The sequence below is a fragment of the Ammodytes marinus genome (assembly GCF_949987685.1).
Source record: "Ammodytes marinus genome assembly, chromosome: 5".
In the NCBI taxonomy this organism is placed as follows: Eukaryota; Metazoa; Chordata; class Actinopteri; order Uranoscopiformes; family Ammodytidae; genus Ammodytes; species Ammodytes marinus.
Window position 1 is genome coordinate 17,983,674 of NC_137234.1, and position 19,953 is coordinate 18,003,626.

The 19,953-nt window shown below is 42.4% G+C and overlaps 1 protein-coding gene across 1 annotated transcript in view; it reads left to right on the forward strand.

The window, feature by feature from the left end:
* Positions 1-720: 720 nt before the first annotated feature.
* pclob (piccolo presynaptic cytomatrix protein b) overlaps positions 721-19,953 on the forward strand; it is a gene marked incomplete at both ends in the record, with an annotated part of 60,377 nt that continues 41,144 nt past the window's right edge. The window contains 3 exons of the mRNA XM_080027665.1: positions 721-1,707; positions 16,559-17,674; positions 18,523-19,569. Of these exons, the coding sequence (XP_079883791.1) occupies positions 721-1,707; positions 16,559-17,674; positions 18,523-19,569 (3,150 nt within the window). The remainder of the gene's footprint in view (positions 1,708-16,558; positions 17,675-18,522; positions 19,570-19,953) is intronic.

Genomic DNA, 19,953 nt, shown 5'->3' on the forward strand with positions numbered 1-19,953 from the left:
GCATTGGCATTGATGGCTTTCTCTGTGTTGCTATTACTATGCAAATGATAATCGTTTCAGTCTGATTAAAGTACATGTCATTTGTCAAGCACTACGTTGTGTCTCAGACACAGTTTATTCACATTGACCGCCTATTCAAATGTAAATCTCTATTGTAAAATGTGCAGCTTACCGCTTTAGATAAACATGCACCGGTGGAGTTATTAGAGATAACTTGATTCCAGTTTTGTCTCAATATGCAATAATATGCACCTCAGACGGTGACTCTGTGGATGAATCATATTATGTTTTGTCTGCTGTTGTCGAATGTTTTCATTTTGTTTACCAGACAGCATATTAGCTCAGACAGTGTTGCAAATATGGTTCACTTTCACATTATCTCTCCTTTTCTTTCCTTGTTTCTAATCATCTCATGCCATCTCTTGGTCTGTTTCTCATGCATGTAGGAAGCCTGATGTAGATGCTGAGCCACAGGAGAGCCCAGGCAGCAGCAGCAGCAACAGCAGCAGTGGGGCTGTAGATGCCCTGTCCACAGCGCCAGCCCCAGCCCCAGCCCCAGCCCCCCCTCAGGCCTCTGCGGGAGAGGCAGGACAGACTGGAGAAAGCTCCTGCTCTGACTCCGACAGTCCTGTAGATTCCAGTTTCAGCGAGGAGGAGGAGGAGGAGGAGGAGGAGGAGGAGGAGGAGGAGGAGGAGGGGGAGGGGGAAGAAGACCCCACTATGTTCTCCTCCAAATTCCTTAGTGGGGCTAACCCCCTCAACGCTGTGTCCTCTGCTGTGAATAAGTTTGGATTATTTGGAGATGATGGGGAGGTGAATAAAAATCAGAAAGCACCTTCCCAGCAGGGGGTGAAGCCATCTGGAGAACAGCAGCCAGGGGCAAGCCCTGGCAAAGGCCCTCAACAGCAGCAGGGACCCCACAAATCCGGCCAGGGCCCCCCAGTGCAGAAGAGCCAGCCTCTTCCGAAACAAGGAACACCACAGCTACATGGCAATGGACACGGTGTAACCCCAAACAAGAGTGGTGAGAAAGTTTCTGCAAAGGGAGGGACACTGCCAGAACAAAATCAACCTAAGGGTCCACCACAGCATGGCTCCCCTAAGCCTGGAGCTCAACAACAGGTTATTACAAAAAGTGGAGCACAACTGGAATCACAAAAGGCATCATCACAACCACAGGTTTCAACTAAGACAGGAGTGCAAACACAAGGGCCTGTTGGGACTGGTGGACAGCAACAAGAACCTAAAAAGACTGGGGTGCAAGAATCCACAAAGGTTAGGTCACCTAAAATTGTATCACAGCAAGGGCCTCCTAAAGAAGGACAGCAAGAGCATGGCTCACCAAGAATGGGACAGCAACAACAGGGTTCACCTAAACCTTCTCAGATACAACATGGTTCCCCTAAAGTTGGACAACAACAGCAAGGCATCAGGACTACACCCCAGAAGCCGTCCTCTGATAAGCCTGGGCCTCAGCAACAAGGTCCTAAAGGACCAAGTAAACCTGGCCCCTCCCAGGCAGGGTCTTCATCACCCAGAGCAACCAAAGCTGGAGATGAGCCAAAAGCAGGACTGAAGTCCATGTGCCCAGTGTGTAAAACAACAGCACTTAATGTGCACACCAAGGAACCACCTAACCATAAAACCTGTACACAGTGTAAAACTGAAGTGTGCAGCTTGTGTGGCTTTAGCCCTCCAGACTCTGATGTGAGTAGTGGTAGTGGCTTGTGTGTAATTTATTTTAAACTTGTATGACCTGTTTATGTGCCTTGTTCAATCTAAAAGTGCATGTGTTCTATCTCTATAAATTATATGTTAGAGTGCATACCTTTTGCTAGTTCCTTTATTTGTTTCTCTTTGATTGTACTTTAGCACAGCACCATATGTATTATACTATTAATTGTTATTGAAAGGAGGCTTTACTGAAAGGAGATACATTAACAATCAATTAACCTTCATTGGCATAGCAAAACAATTTATGTGAACTGTATGTATTTTCTTGAACTATGTGTGCATCAATATTTCCTCTTTGTAATATGTGTGTTTTTCTTTCTACAGGGGTGTGAGTGGCTTTGTCTCAACTGCCAGATACAGAGAGCTCAAGGAACATCTGAACTACCGGTATCCTCTATAAAAAAGCTCACAACTAACAAAGTTTCTGCTGCTCAAAACCAGGCATCATCTTCTGCTGCACCTGTGAAAAAAGAGATTTCAGCACCGGGTTCACCAAAGAAGATACAGGGTACATCTGTTAAAGTGCCAGCCAAGGGTGAAGCTGATAAAAGACCAGAAAATCCAAAACAGGCCAGCCCAGCTTCTGCTCAGAAAATCACACCTGAGACCCAGAGAACATCAGGGTCTCAAAAACCAAACCCGACAAGTGAAACTGGTCGCAAGCAAAGCAGCGCCTTCCCAGCACCCAAGCAGGAGTCAGGAGGTTTATTTGGCTTTGGTGGTGCTAAAACTGAAGCTGTAAAGCCTGAAGAGCCAGTGACTGGGAAGATGTTTGGTTTTGGTTCCTCCTTTTTTAGTTCTGCATCTACTTTGATGACCTCAGCTGTTCAGGAGGAGCCTAAAATCACGCCAGCAGTCTCTCCCAAAATGCAATCTAAGGAAACCAAACCATCTACTGTCCAGAAGTCAGACCAATCCAATTGTCCACTGTGTAAGATGGTTCTCAATATGGGCTCAAAGGATCCCCCCAACTACAACACCTGTACTGAATGCAAAAGCACTGTCTGCAACCAATGTGGATTTAACCCCGTGCCAAATGTTAAAGAGGTAAGCCAAATGTGATATTGATTAGATCCTTAAGAAAAAATAATGAAAAAATAAAGAAAGGGATTTAATTTCAAAATCTGACCTAAGAAAGTGTACATACATTACATTTGCAGCCTGAATAAAAAAATTATTGGTCTTACAAAGCCTGTAAGCTGGTTTCAGTCTTGGATTTTACATTATTGCCTTAATGTTTCCAAAGTGTTCATTACTTTAAAACGGTTCTGTAGCATGCTTATGACACTTGGGGATTTAGCTCTTTCACACACATCTGAAGTCACCGTCTTTTCCTTAGTCTTATAGCTCTTCGGAGTAAAATGAGAGCTAAGAAACACAGTTTAGAGTGGAAATAATGTTGCGACTATTGCATAGTTAGATATAAAATCTTAAGGAATTATTCCTATTGTTTTTTAGATATACCTTTAAAAGCTGTATGCAAACACACACACACACACACACACACACACACACCTTTTAGGGATTGTTCTGTAGGGAATACCACAAACAGCGTAAATGGACATGGCATCGTTGCTAAAGCACAACAGACTTGACACTTGACTCTGTAATTCAATACACGTTTTTTAGGCTGCAAATATCTTGCCAGGGACAATCCAAGGCTTCCTGATCGCGAGATACTGCTTAAGCTAATGGCTAAACCAGTGCTGAACCAAAACCAGGATAGAGAGATCCTGCTGTGCATTTTGCAAGCACTTTGTGAAAGTGGATGTTTCAACACGGAATGTAAAAACAACTGAAACACTGTCATTACTATCAGTCAGTTTACTTTTTTATAAGCTTCACTTTCACTTAATTTGTATACAAAACATGAGATACAAGCATCTGAAATTGTCTAAAGACTGTGGTAAATAACAACTAAGCTGGGTTGTTTGTTTTCTAACAGTATATACCTTATAAACATCAGATATTCCTCCCCATACCCAATATTACGAGCAACCCGGCATTGTCTTAATCAAAAAGTCAACTACAGAGCCTGCTCAATATAACTAGATTTTTTGTGTGTTTCTGTTCAGAAAACAGACACCTAAACTCTTAGCCTCTAGAACATTCATTATGGTGTGTTATTATTAAAACATATCCATGTATAATTTGTTATTTTCTTGTGTTTTTTTCAAGGTAAAGGAGTGGCTTTGTCTGAACTGTCAGGTGAAACGAGCTGCTAGAGGAACTGAGCCCCTGAAAGACAAATCTTTGGATGATTCATCTTTAAAGAAATCTACTCCTCCACAGGCCGCACTACAAAAAAACTCTGCACCAGGCTCTCCTCAGAGGAAAGTATCTACACCTGCATCACAACCAGCCAAGGGTGGATCTGCCAAAGGACCAGCCAGTTATAAACAGGTCAGCCCAGCTCCTGGTCAGAAAACATCTCAGGAGAACCAGAAGACAAGTTTACAGAAACAACCAGAACAGAATAGCTTGACTGGACAAACTGGAGAAAATAAAGGAAGTGGTACTGCAGCTACACAACAAGAGTCAGGGGGCTTCTTTGGGTTTAGTGGTCTTAAAGGTCAGACTGATACTGCAAAGCCTGCAGGGTCAGTGACTGGGAAGATGTTTGGTTTTGGTTCCTCCCTCATCAGCTCTGCAAACACTTTGATATCCTCAAATGTTCAAGATGAATTAAAACGTTCACCACCAGTTTCTCCCAAAATGCGAGCTGCAGAGGACATCAAATCTTCCAATGCCAAGAAACCAGAACCAGAGAAGAAACCAGAAAAAACCCAACAGACAAAAGGTCCTCCATCAGTTCATACAAAAGCAGACAAACTTCCATCAGAGTCGTCAAAAAAGGCCACAGCTTCCCCAGTCATCTCCAAAGCAAGCCAGTCTACCTGTCCTCTCTGTAAACTGGAACTCAATTTTGGATCTAAAGATCCTCCTAACTACACCACATGTACTGAGTGCAAAAACACTGTATGTAACCAATGTGGATTTAATCCCATGCCAAATGTCAAGGAGGTAAGCATATTAGAGTGGTGTTCAATGTGTTACATTATGTCTTTTGTATTATGTAATAATGTATTGACAAAGTAAAATACTGCAGCCCCACACTGAACTGAATTTTAATCGTTAACCTTTTGCTCTCATGTAGGTGAAGGAGTGGTTATGTCTAAACTGCCAGATGCAAAGAGCAATAGGAGCTTCTGATTCTCCAGGTACTCCCATGATGAAACTACAGGCCTCACCAAATAAAGACACTGCACGTGCCAATGCCCTAAATAAGGAAACTCTGCCACAAGATAAACATCAAGATAAAGACAAGCCAACACCTGATGAATCTAAAATAACGGAGACTTCTACACCAGGATCCCCTAAGAGGAAACCAATAACAGAAGCAGAGCAGTTGGCAAAGACTGAAGTCATGGATCAGGGCAGTCAGAAAAAAGTCACCCCAGCTCAAAATAAACCACAGGAGGGACGCAAGCAAGCTCATGAGAAACCACCAGACCAGACAAGTCAAATAGGACATAAGCAGAGCAATACTACATCAACTAAGCAAAATGAATCCGGAGGGTTCTTTGGATTAGGCAGTTCTAGACTCCAAATTGATGCTGCAAAGCCTGCTGAATCTGTGAGTGGAAAAATGTTTGGCTCCATTTTCACTTCTGCATCCTCTTTAATAAACTCAGCTGTGCAAGATAGTTCCAAAACAACACCACCCGTTTCTCCCAAGATGCCTCCTGCAAATGCAACCAAATCAACTATTGCTCAGAAACAGGAGCAGCAGAAGAAGCTAGAGCAAGTCAAACAGCCCAATACTTCTCCATTGCTACAAGCCAAAGTAGACAATGCTCCACGAGAGCTTCCAAAGGATGCAGCTGCATCCCCAGCTCTTCTTAAGGCAGGCCAATCTACTTGTCCACTCTGCAAGGTGGAACTCAACTTTGGCTCCAAGGAACCTCCCAACTACAACCATTGCACTGAATGCAAGGACACTGTCTGTAACCAATGTGGATTCAATCCAATTCCCAATGTGTCAGAGGTAATAAAAGCAACAATGGGAAAAATACCCTTACCTATTTAAAATCACAATAACATACACTATTTTGAAATATAAAGGTAAACTTGACAGCCCGCAGTGTATATTAATAGATCATGGACTCTATACAGTTCATATTTTGATGTAATGAAGTTGTTGCATGCAAGAGATGTAAATGGTTCATATTTTAACTTGACATATTTTATTTTTTACAGGTAAAAGAATGGTTATGCCTGAATTGCCAGATGCAGAGAGCTCTTAGCGCTTCTGAACTCACAGCACCACCTATGACATCTAAAAATGCAGCTATTAAAATTGCTACATCTCCCGCTCATCAGAAAATAACAACCCCTAATCAAGGAGAGACAATAAAGAAAGAATTATCAACATCTGATGCAACTCTAAAGATGGGGAATCCAGTTGCAGATATGCTTCAAAAGAAGGGGGGTTCCACACCAGGTTCTCCTCAGAAGACGCAGACTACAGCAGTAGCACAAGCAACTAAGGCTTCTAAAGGACCAGAAATTGACACGAAGGCCAGCCTAACTTCTGGTCAGAAAAATCCTTTGCACCAAGAAAGTCAACCTGTAATAAGTCAGAGTCCTCAAACAAGACCTGGTGCTTCAAAAACAACAGAGTCCGTGACTGGGAAGATGTTTGGCTTTGGTTCCTCCATTTTCAGCTCAGCATCCACTTTGATGACATCTGCTGTTCAAGAAGAATCACGAACTACACCACCAGGCTCTCGTAAAATGTCTGCACCAGCACACGTCTCTCCCAAGTTGTCTGCTGTGCCCAATATTTCTACAAAAAGTACGCCAACAGTTTCTCCCAAAATGTCACCTGCAAGAGACCCCAAAACTCTTACTAAGAATCCAGGGCAAGAGAAGAAACCGGAGGATTCCCACCAGAGCAAAGAGGACAACACTCCATCACAGCCACCAAAGGCAGATATACTTCAAAAGAAGGGGGGTTCCACACCAGGTTCTCCTCAGAAGACACAGACTACAGCAGTAACACAAGCAACTAAGGCTGCTAAAGGACCAGAAAGTGATATGCAGGCCAGCCTAACTTCTGGTCAGAAAAATCCTTTGGACCAAGAAAGTCAACCTGTTCTAAGTCAGAGTCCTCAAACAAAACCTGGTGCTTCAAAAACAACAGAGTCCATGACTGGGAAGATGTTTGGCTTTGGTTCCTCCATTTTCAGCTCAGCATCGACTTTGATGACATCCGCTGTTCAGGAAGAATCACGAACTACACCACCAGGCTCTCGTAAAATGTCTGCACCAGCACAAGTGTCTCCCAAGATGTCTGCTGTGCCCAATATTTCTACAAAAAGTACACCGACAGTTTCTCCCAAAATGTCACCTGCAAGAGACCCCAAAACTCTTACTAAGAATCCAGGGCAAGAGAAGAAACCGGAGGATTCCCACCAGAGCAAAGAGGACAACACTCCATCACAGCCACCAAAGGCAGATATACTTCAAATGAAGGGGGGTTCCACACCAAGTTCTCCTCAGAAGACACAGACTACAGCAGTAACACAAGCAACTAAGGCTGCTAAAGGACCAGAAAGTGACATGCAGGCCAGCCTAACTTCTGGTCAGAAAAATCCTTTGGACCAAGAAATTCAACCTGTACCAAGTCAGATTCCTCAAATAAGACCTGGTGCTTCAAAAACAACAGAGTCCGTGACTGGGAAGATGTTTGGCTTTGGTTCCTCCATTTTCAGCTCAGCATCGACTTTGATGACATCCGCTGTTCAGGAAGAATCACGAACAACACCACCAGGCTCTCGTAAAATGTCTGCACCAGCACACGTCTCTCCCAAGATGTCTGCTGTGCCCAATATTTCTACAAAAAGTACACCGACAGTTTCTCCCAAAATGTCACCTGCAAGAGACCCCAAAACTCTTACTAAGAATCCAGGGCAAGAGAAGAAACCGGAGGATTCCCACCAGAGCAAAGAGGACAACACTCCATCACAGCCACCAAAGGCAGATATACTTCAAATGAAGGGGGGTTCCACACCAAGTTCTCCTCAGAAGACACAGACTACAGCAGTAACACAAGCAACTAAGGCTGCTAAAGGACCAGAAAGTGACATGCAGGCCGGCCTAACTTCTGGTCAGAAAAATCCTTTGGACCAAGAAATTCAACCTGTACCAAGTCAGATTCCTCAAACAAGACCTGGTGCTTCAAAAACAACAGAGTCCGTGACTGGGAAGATGTTTGGCTTTGGTTCCTCTATTTTCAGCTCAGCATCCACTTTGATGACATCCGCTGTTCAGGAAGAATCACGAACTACACCACCGGGCTCTCGTAAAATGTCTGCACCAGCACAAGTCTCTCCCAAGTTGTCTGCTGTGCCAAATATTTCTACAAAAAGTACACCGACAGTTTCTCCCAAAATGTCACCTGCAAGAGACCCCAAAAGTCTTACTAAGAAACCAGAGCAAGAGAAGAAACCGGAGGATTCCCACCAGATCAAAGGGGACAACACTCCATCACAGCCACCAAAGGCAGCAACAGTCCCACAAGTGTCTCCTATTGCAAGCCAGGCCACCTGTCCACTTTGTAAGGACAAGCTTAACATCGGCTCCAAGGACCCTCCAAACTACAGCTCCTGCACTGAGTGCAAGACCACTGTCTGTGTCCAGTGTGGATTCAACCCAATGCCTATGGGAGAGGTAGGTGAAACCCACATGAACTTATTGTTTTGTCTAAGTATAATTTTCTTAATTTGCTGTATGAATTTACAGTATATTTGCTGTTATCACATTTTAAATTATATTTGGTCATTGATCTGTTTACTATTACAATGACCTGATGTACCCACAGTGTAGTTTTGAGGATTCTGTGCTACTCAATACTCAGGTTGTTTTGAACTGCAATTTCCTATTCCAAAACAGCAGATAACCAGAGGTATTCTTCTTTTTAGGTAAAAGAGTGGCTTTGTCTTAACTGTCAGATTAAAAGGGCAGTTGGAGCATCTGAGACCCCAGGGTTGCACGCAATTAAGTCCCAAACATCGCTAAGTAAAGTTCCTTCACCTGCTGCAGTCCAGTTGAAGGACTCTTCCAAACAAACTACACCTGAAAATGACAGTATGAGTGGTGCTGCGCAAAAGAAGGAAATCCCTGAGACGGACTCACCACAGAGAAAACTGTCTTCACCATCAGTGCAGTCAGAAAAAATGGAATCTGTTACTCCACCATTGAAACAAGCCAGCCTGGCACCTGATCATGAAATAGCAAAAGAAGGACAGAAGACAGGTGCAAAGAAGCTACCAGACCAGTCAAGCCAAACTGAACGGAAGCAGAGTAATGCCCCAGCACTGGCCGAGCAAAACTTAGGAGGCTTCTTTGCTTTTGGTGGGGGTAAAACTCAACCCAATCCACAAAAGCCTGTGGAGTCAGGGACAGGGAAAATGTTTGGTTTTGGTTCTTCCATCTTCAATTCTGCTTCTACTTTGATAACTTCAGCTGTTGACCAGCCCAAAACTACTCCACTAGTTTCTCCCAAGATGTCTCCTGCAAATGAGATCAATTCCTCGGGTGGACAGAAGCTGAAGCAACCAAAGAAAATGGAACCATACCAGCAGACCAAATTTGAAAAAGCCACATCCGAGCCTAAACAAGCAGCAGGAACTTCCCCTGTACCTGCCAAACCAGGTCACTCTACCTGTCCCCTCTGTCAGGTCAAACTCAACATCGCTTCTAAGGATCCACCCAACTACAGTTCCTGCACAGAATGCAAGAACACTTTCTGTAACCAGTGTGGATTCAACCCTATGCCAAATGAAACAGGGGTAAGACAAAAAACTAAAAATAGTTTTATCACAATTAAATTGTACATTAACATATACAGTATACTTTGTATTTATTTATGGTTCTTTAATGTGTTCACATTATGTATACCTTTGTTCATTATTTTCTGAGAATATTTAACAGGGAAATCCCCAATTACTCTCTGTTGCTAGAAGTTCTGAAATATTACAGAAAATAATGGTGACTGCCTTACTTAAATAAAGTAATAAAAAAATTTATTTTCTTTTTTTAAGGTGAAGGCGTGGTTATGTCTCACCTGCCAGATGCAGCGGGCTCTAGAAATAACACAGCCCTCAGTAGGTGCTTCTATCAACTCTCAGCCCGGAAAACCCCAAAACAAACACATCAAAAGCACAGCTGAACCTGAAAAGAAAGAATCGACAGCAGCTAACTCACCTCAGAGGAAACAGTCTGTAACACCACAGCCAGCTACAGCCGAGGGAACCAACAAGCCAGAGAGTCAGAAACAGCCCAGTCCAGTTCCTTCTCAGGACAGGCCACATGATTCCCAAAAAACATTAGATGTTAATAAAAAAACAGATCAGTTAAGGCAAACTGAACGTAAGCAGAGTGATGCCAAAGCAGCGACACAGCAAGACTCAGGAGGTTTCTTTGGTTTCAGTGGTGGCAAAACTCAACCCGATGCACCAAAGCCTACAGATTCAGTGACCGGGAAGATGTTTGGCTTTGGTTCTTCTATCTTCAGTTCTGCTTCTACTTTGATAACTTCAGCTGTTGACCAGCCCAAAACTACTCCACCAGTTTCTCCCAAGATGTCTCCTGCAAAGGAGATCAAGTCCACTGGCGCTCAAAAGATGGACCAGCAGAAGAAAACAGATCACAAATCATCCCTGCAGACCAGGATACCTCCATTAGGACAGACCAAATTTGACAAAGCTCCATCAGAGCCTCAAAAAGCTGAAGAAACTTCACAAATATCTGTCAAACAAGGCCAGACAACATGTCCCCTCTGTCAGGTCGAACTCAACATGGGTTCCAAGGATCTACCCAACTACAGTACCTGCACTGAATGCATGAACACTTTCTGTAACCAGTGTGGATTTAACCCCATGCCAAATGAAACAGAGGTAATCGAAAACAAATATATTTTAATTTCAATTTCAGTTTACATTTTACAGCTATTTCGATAGTGTCTCTTGATGGCTCTGCTTTGTTTTCAAATCCTCCATTCCTTTGTTTATTATTTTCACCAAACAGCGGTAAGAGAAGAGAACAAAATGTTATAATTTTACAATTAACAGCTACTTTGGAAGTATTTAATGCTGATTCTTCAATGTGTCCAAATTATGCATGCATTTCTTCATTATTTCCTTGGAATATTAAACATGGAAATCCAAAATTAGTCTCTGTTACTAGACTTATAACAGGTGCTGAAATATAACAGAGAAAATGTTGACTTCCAAACTTAGATATATTACATCGAGTTATCGTGTACAAATTACCAAACAGTTAATAATGGAACCTGTATTTTTTTTTTCTAAGGTGAAGGCGTGGTTGTGTCTCTCCTGCCAGATGCAGCGGGCTGTAGAAATAACACAGCCCCCAGTAGATTCTTCTGTCAACTCTCAGATACCTGTAAAATCCCAAGAGAAAGATATCATCAGCCCGGCTGAACCTGAAAAGAAAGAATCAACAGCAACACACTCACATCAGAAGAAACCGTCTGTGACACCACAGCCAGCTACAGTAGAGGGAACCAACAGACCAGAGGGTCAGAAACAGCCCAGTCCAGTTCCTTCTCAGAAAATGCCACATGATCCCCAGAAATCATCAGATGCAAACAAAACACCAGACCAGACAAGGAAAACTGAACGTAAGCAAAGTAATGTAACAGCAGCGACACAGCAAGACTCAGGAGGTTTCTTTGGTTTCGGTGGTGGCAAAACTCAACCCGATGCACCAAAGCCTACAGATTCAGTGAGTGGGAAAATGTTTGGCTTTGGTTCTTCCATCTTCAGTTCTGCTTCTACTCTGATAACTTCAGCTGTTGACCAGCCCAAAACTACTCCACCAGTTTCTCCCAAGTTGTCTTCTGCAAATGAGATCAAGGCATCTGGTGTCCAGAAGCTGGAGCAGCAGAGGAAAACAGATTTGTCCCAGCAAACTAAGACAGCTCCACAAGGACAGACCAAATTTGACAAAGCTCAAACAGAGCCTCCAAAGGCTGCAGAAACTTTCCAAATACCTGCCAAACCAGGTCAGTCTACCTGTCCCCTCTGTAAGGTGGAACTCAACATGGGCTTGAAGGATGTAACCAACTACAGTACCTGCACTGAATGCAAGAACACTTTCTGTAACCAGTGTGGATTTAACCCTATGCCAAATGAAACAGAGGTGAGAGAAAACAAATATATTTTAATTGCAAATTCATTTTACATTCAACAGCTATTTCGAAAATGTCTCTTGCTGGCTCTTCTTTGTTTTTCAAATCATGTATGCTTCTGTTTTGTGTTTTCTGGGAAGATTCCAGAGATAAATGCTTACTGCCTTAAAATAAATAGTCAGCTTTTAGCTAATATATAAATATTATGTAACAGTTTATAATGGAACCTTTTATTTTCTCTTTTGTAGGTGAAAGAGTGGTTGTGCCTCACCTGCCAGATGCAGCGGGCTGTAGAAATAACACCACCCCCAGTAGGTGCTTCTGTTAACACTCAGCTACTAACAAAACTTCAAAAGCAAAATACCATCAGCCCGGCTGAACCTGAAAAGAAAGAAGCAACAGCAGCTAACGCACCTCAGAGGAAACCGTCTGTAACACCACAGCCAGCTACAGCCGAGGGAACCAACAAGCCAGAGGGTCAGAAACAGCCCAGTCCAGTTCCTTCACAGAAACCGCCACATGATTTCCATAAAACAACAGATGTTAACAAAACAGCAGACCAGACAAGACAAACTAAACGTAAGCAAAGTAATGCCACAGCATTACCACAGCAAGAGTCAGGAGGCTTATTTGGTTTTGGGGGTGTTAAAACTCAACCTGATAAAACAAAGCCTGCAGATTCAGTGAGTGGGAAAATGTTTGGCTTTAGTTCTTCCATCTTTAATTCTGCTTCTTCTTTGATAACTTCAGCTGTTGACCAGCCCAAAACTACTCCACCAGTTTCTCCCAGGATGTCTCCTGCAAAAGAGATCAAGTCCACTGCTGTCCAGAAGCTGGAGCAGCAGGAGAACACTGAATCGATCCAGCAAACCAAGACAGCTCCATTAGGACAGACCACATTTGACAAAGCCCCATCAGAGCCCCAAAAGGCTGCATCAGTCTCCCAAGCCACCATCAAAGGGCAGTGCACTTGTCCACTCTGTAAGGAGGAGCTCAACGTGAGTTCTAAGGACCTGCCTAACTATAATACTTGCACCAAATGCAAGAACACTTTCTGTAACAAGTGTGGATTCAACCCCAAGCCAAATGTGACAGAAGTAAGTGACATTTACTAAGGATGCATGAAAACATAATGTGCATTCCATATGCTATGGTTGAGGATCTATTTGAACGCTTAACATATATAATGTTTGCCCTCAAAATAATGTAGTTTAACTCAAATTAAATAAATAAGTACTTACATGTTGCTTATTTTGTTGTGCTATACTATGATGTGGTCATACAAAACCCATTGATGTAACACAGTTACTCAAAATGATTTGATTTTCCCCACAGATGGAGTGGTTGTGTTTGACGTGTCAGATGCAAAGAGCTCTCACAGCATCTGAATCAGTTGAGCCTCAACTAATGAAACCCCAGGCTTCACCCGTCAAAGTGTCCACACCTGCTACCAATATAAAAATGTCCACACAAAAAGCAGTACCAGACAGAAATCAGGACAGTGCAAACCTAGAGAGACCACGAGAGAATGAAGAAACTGGACCCCTGTTTGATATGAATATTACCAAAACATCAACCTCTGCCTCACAACCCGTTAAAGACAACACTGGTACTGTTTCAGCTCCAACAAAACAGGAGAAAACTGATTCACCAACTACAAAGGAGGTACCAACCTCCAATGTACCTCCTACCAAGGAGAGTACAGCTGTATTTTCAGACCTCAAAAAACCACTTCCTGCTCCATCTCCTCCTGTCGAAACAGATATTGAAATTAATCTCCTCAAGAAAAAAGACATCATTCCACAAAGTTCCCCTACAACCAAAAAAGTATCAGAAAAGAAAGAGGAGAAAGCTGAAATAGTTCAGGAATTATCTGATGAAGTCCATGTGCAACAAGCCATAAACAAAGAAGTAAACCCTGTTGAAACATATATAGCCAAATCTGCTCCTCCAGCAGCACAGCCAACAAATCAAGAATTAGGAGATTTCTCAAGCGTTAGTAGTTCTGCCTTGAAAACAACTGGCAAGATGTTGGGATTTGGTTCAGCTATCTTTAGCTCAGCATCCACCTTGATAACATCGGCAGATAAGGAGGAGACACGCTCAACACCACCAAGTGTGCGCAAAATGTCTGCTCCAGAACCAGTCTCTGACAAGATGTCAGCATCGCAGATTTCTCGAAAGTCCAGCTCCCCAGTTTCTCCAAAGATTATTTCAGCAAAGGAAGCCAACCCACCTGCTTCTCAGAAACCACATCTAGAAAAGATACCAGACCAAGAGCAGGACAAGGCTCCTCCATTAGGACAGCCCAAAGTAGACAAGGGTCCATCAGAGCCTGCACAACTAGAATCATCCCAAGCTGCTCCCAAAATGGGCCAGTCCACTTGTCCACTCTGTAAGGCAGAACTAAACATGGAGGGAGATCTTCCCAACCACAACATCTGCACTGAATGCAAAACAACTGTCTGCAGCAAATGTGGATTTAGTCCTATGACAAATACAACAGAGGTAAGCAAATGACAAAGTACCTTATTTCATGTATAACTAATTTCCCCATTGAACATATTTGGTCCGCGGACAATTTAATTAATTGATCTGATTTATCTCCCTTAATTGGCTTTTAAAGTTGGAGTCAGCGATTATGGAGAATGCTTGTTGTCAAAATCACTTTTTGACAAAATTTGTGACTATTCCCTCACAAACCAGTCCGTTCCTTATGGAAAAGAAATCCAATGTTCATACATAGCCTAGGATTTGTAAACTGGCATGTTGTAAGCTACAGTGGGGCCCCTTTGTTTACGTACAATGGCCCTCATTTATCAACTGTGCGTAGACCAGAAAAATGGGTGTACGTACATTTCCACGCAAATCTCGGCATTTATCAATATGGACGTGAGCGTAGGATACGCTCAAATCCCACGCCAGCTCTCAGCTCGTGTAAGCAAGTTTGTAAACAGCATGGACTCGCAGTGCAGGCTGTGCCGGGTAGCCGATGACTTTGTTGGACAATTATTAGAAGGTTATACAAATGCAGTGTTTGCTCAGACCGAAATAAATATATTAATCACTTAAAATTGTGCAGCTTATGGTGTGCAACTGAGTAGGAGAGCTGATTCAATAGTGCGCACACCGGCCACTTAGGAGCGCTGCATGGCACTGCGTAAGGGCAGTTATCTTCGACTTGGAGCAGCTGGGGGGACACTGAGGCACGGGGGCTGCATTCATTCAAAATGTTAGCCTAAGTATTACATATGTAGTATGTATATGATGAAAAATACATGGCACAACATTCAACTTAACATTTTATTTATTTGACGCACTTTTTAGATGTTAGTTCCTCTTTTAATGTGTCATTGATCGCTTAAGCGAGCGATTTATTTCCACCGTTAACTGGCACGTTTTTCCGATCTGCTAGTGGAGCAGCTCAGCAGGACAGTGGGCGCTCTCACAGCTGATCGTTGCCGGGTCGGCTTGTGCAGCTGACGGCCGGGCTGACCACTCGTGCCAAGCGCATGCTGTCATACAGTAAAATGCAAAATGTGTTATTTTTAGTTTTTAAACCCCTTTTGAGTAGTGCTATCTAAAAAGGCCAATACATTTTAATCATTCAAATCTCTGCAGACGTGTATTTCTTTTATGGGGACCATTATCGGACAGTTGGTGCGTCTTTTTCTCCTCTACCACTTATATTATGCCCGCACGTTGGTTGCATTTCAGAACAGCAACACGCTTTTTTTAGTGGCGATTTTTGAGTCAGACCACTTTTTCTTCATCTATGTAAAGAAATGGCGACATATAATTGTATATGCTGTTTTATAGCATTTGAGCGCTGGAGATCGTTTGTTGTCAACACCAACGCTGTTGACCGCAGCAGTTATTTCCTTCCTTCTGCTGCCTTCTGTCGTTCTTTGATGCCGCTTGTAATGCTCCGAAATTAACTCTTTTTTTTCTTCTTTTGCTGTTATTTTGTCAATTTCTACTTCAGAGAAGTTCCTCTTCTGTGCCGTAATGCGCATATCCATGTCGTAAAACCTCTGGACGAGGCCTCTAAACTGAGAAAATATAGGGGCGTGATACGATTGTTTTCAGCCGCCGCATTTATCAATAATGGCCTGGCGTACGCCGAGATTGGCGAGATACGACTGTTTGATAAATCCCACACGATACCTGGCGTAGGGAGGTATTTGCGCCAGAATCTGCACCAGTTTCCACGCAAGTTTGATAAATGAGGGCCAATGTGTTTACATATCAGTGTACAGAGCCTAGGCTGTGAATAAACACCAGATTATTTTACAGTTATCAGATTGGGAGGAGATCACTGATTTTGACAAAAAGTGATTTGTACAACAATCATTCTCATGACATCACTTTGAAGTTGCAAGTTTTACTTTTTGGTTTCAATTTTAAAATCCAAATGAATTAATTGTAACCCATAATTCGTTTATTATTATTCGTAATTTATTGGAAATTTGTTTGTTTTCTCTGTTGTCACTCCCAGTTAAACAAAATATATATTTCGAAGAATAAATCCAAGTACTGTTTTGAGATGTAATTGTTAACAAATGTAACTGAATGTTACTCATGTGTTTGTGTTTATTTTGTAAGGTAAAGGAATGGCTGTGTCTTAACTGCCAGATGCAGAGAGCACTTGGAGCTTCTGAACCACCTGGCCTTCCCCTGATAAAACCCAAACCATCACCAAGCAAAGAGGTCCCTGTCACCATACAGACTGAAGGGAGACCAGAATCAACATCTCAGGAAGACATGTTTAAACCAGCCACACCCAAAAATGAGCGTGTTGATGTTGCCACAACTAAAGAAACTGAATCCCCAGGTCTTGGTGCACCAACAAATAAATGTACCCCTACAGCGGCTTCATTGCCTGACATAATCACTCCATCTACTTTCACAAAGACTGATATTTCACTGGCTTCACAGCCTTCTGGAGAGACCAGCCAACCTCATGCACCCCAGCAACAGCCTCTGAAAGCTGTGCCTCCTACTACTAAATGTGTTCCCCAACCAGATCCAGAGAAAAGAAAGCCATCCTCACAACAGCCTCTAAAAGCTGTTACTTCTATTGCTCCCCCAGCCGACAAAGAACTGACAAAGCCACCCCCACATCAACCTGCAAACCCTGGTATTTCTCCAGCCAAAACTGAACCATCACCAGCTCAGAATGCAAAACAGGATTCGGGAGGCTTTTTTGGTTTTGGTGGTCCTAAAAGGGAACCTACTGCAGCAAATTCTGCTCAGGAAGTGACGGGAAAAATGTTTGGCTTCGGGTCATCTTTCTTAAACTCTGCATCCACTTTGATAACCTCAGCTGTACAGGATGTACCTACAATAACACCACCCACTCCACGTAAGATGTCCACTACAGCCTATGTCTCTCCTAAAGCTACACCACCAGCATCTCCTAAAACATTACCTGCAAAGGACATCAAGCCACTTGTTCAGAAAACTGAGGATATGAAACAAGAAAAACAGGAAGAGACTCCTTCAACAATACAGAACAAAGTTGATGTAGCTCTGTCAGAGCCCCCTGGGGCATCACCAGGCACACAAATTGTTCCAAAAGCAGATGTTCCTACCTGTCCACTCTGTAAGGTGGAACTCAATATGGGCTCCAAAGATCCTCCCAATTACAACACTTGCACAGAATGCAAGACGTTGGCCTGCAACCAGTGTGGATTCACTCCAATGCCGAAGGTGGCAGAGGTAAGTCACTGTCCCCACAGGTGTTGGAGCAAAATTTTAAATAAAGAAAATAAACCATTATTTATTGATTGATTTAAATCAGCATTTTACAAATTTGTTCAACATTATATGTGGGTCTGGTAGTGGCAATTCATGATTTATTATATAATTTTATTATTGTAAGTAAGAGAAGTAAGTGATATTTTTTTGTTAATATTATTGCTAAATCACTCTATATTCATACAGCAATCACTTAAACAGTAAGCATAGTTCATAACAGGTATCCCAGTGATTCAGCGTTGTAGTAATTGCCAAATCAAAAATCCCGCTAATTTTTATTCAATCAGGAGACAGAGCACTATAAAGAGGCTGGTCTCTGTGCCAGTGAACGATGACTCACTGCTCTCCATCACGGCACTATCTGACGTTCATATGGTGGTGACGTAGGGACGATTGAGGGGACCGCTAACTGCAGTCACTGACAGGAAGTTAGCTAAAATGACCATATCACTTACTTCTCCTTTAATGATCAATAGGTTACAAATCTCCTTGAAATATTGATTTACTTACCTCATGGATTATAGAGCAGGTTCATTCAGTCAGTATTTCCGTCCTTTATAATCAGTTATTATAAATGCTAGTCCCACATGAATTAATGTTCAAAATATATTATCTTTACAATAGGGATGATTGTAGTTTATATAAATTAATGATCTGCAAAAAAAAGTTAATAGTTTAATATTCCCTTAACTCAAAATGTAAATAAAAAAACTGTCCTGTAGTGTTTGCTATTTTGCTTTTTCATCCAAACATTGTATTGTTGCCTATTTACCAGCAATGATTTATACATTTAATTTCACATTTCTCAGGTAAAGGAATGGCTATGTCTGACGTGCCAGATGCAGAGAGCCCTAGGAGCATCTGAGCCCACTGGACATCCTCTAGTGAAACCACAGCCCTCCCCATGCAAGGTTTCTACTCCCCCTTGTTCTGAACGGGAGAATTTGACGACATTAGTCCATGAGGAAAAGTCTACAGAATCTACAGCAGTTGATAAAGTCGCTCAAGCAACTCCAGACAAAAAAGAAACCCCCAAAGCAGAGGCTCCATTACTAACCACTGTCCAATCGATGGAAACACCAACACAAAGTTATGTTCAAAAGACCAAGGTTCTCTCAGGTACTGACCAAGGCCACGATGTGGATGGACGGCAGAAGTCTGTTGGGAATCCCCCTCAAGTACCGCTTTCTCAATCTTCAAAGCCAGAATTCAAGGCAGGTCTCACAAAACAAGAAGCTGGAAAACCACAACAGTCCTCAAAAGATGCGACCCCTCCTGCCAAATCTGTACCAGCACCAACTCAGCCTGTTAAACAGGAATCAGGAGGCTTCTTTGGCTTTGGTGCTCCTAAAACACAACCTGCTGCAGTAAAGTCTGCTGAGTCAGTTACTGGGAAGATGTTTGGCTTTGGGTCATCTTTCCTAAACTCTGCATCCACTTTGATAACCTCAGCTGTACAGGAGGAATCTAAAACGACACCACCAACTCCACGTAAGATGTCCACTACAGCCCATGTATCTCCTAAAACGACACCACCAGCATCTCCTAAAACATTACCTGTTAAGGACATCAAGCCATCTGCTGTTCAGAATACTGAGGAAAAGAAGCCAGAAAAAACACAACAGGAAAAGACTCCTTCAACAGTACAAAGCAACGTGGATATTGCTCAAACACAGCCCCCTGGGGCACCATCAGCCACACAAATTGTTCCAAAAACGGATCTGCCTACCTGTCCACTTTGTAATGTGGAACTCAATATGGGCTCCAAAGATCCTCCCAACTACAACACTTGCACAGAATGCAAGACTTTGGCCTGCAACCAGTGTGGATTCAATCCACTTCCAAATGTGGCAGAGGTAAGTAACTGTCCCCAAAAGTGTCGGAGCAAAATTTTAATTACAATTATTTTAAAAAGAAAGTAAATAAACCATTATTTATTAATTGAGTTGAATCAGCATTTTACAATTTGTTTCACAACATTGTATATGGGTCTGGTAGTAGCAATTCAAGATTTAATTCATAATTTTAATGTTGTTAAATGATCAATAGGTGGCAAATCTCCCTGACATATTGATTTACTAACCTCATGTTTTATGCAGCAGGTTCATTATGTCATTATTTCCATCCTTTATAATCAGTTATTATAAACTCCAGTCAAACATGAATTAAGATTCAACATATTATTATTACAGCAGACATGATTGTAGTTTATATAAATACAAGATCTGCAAATTAATGTG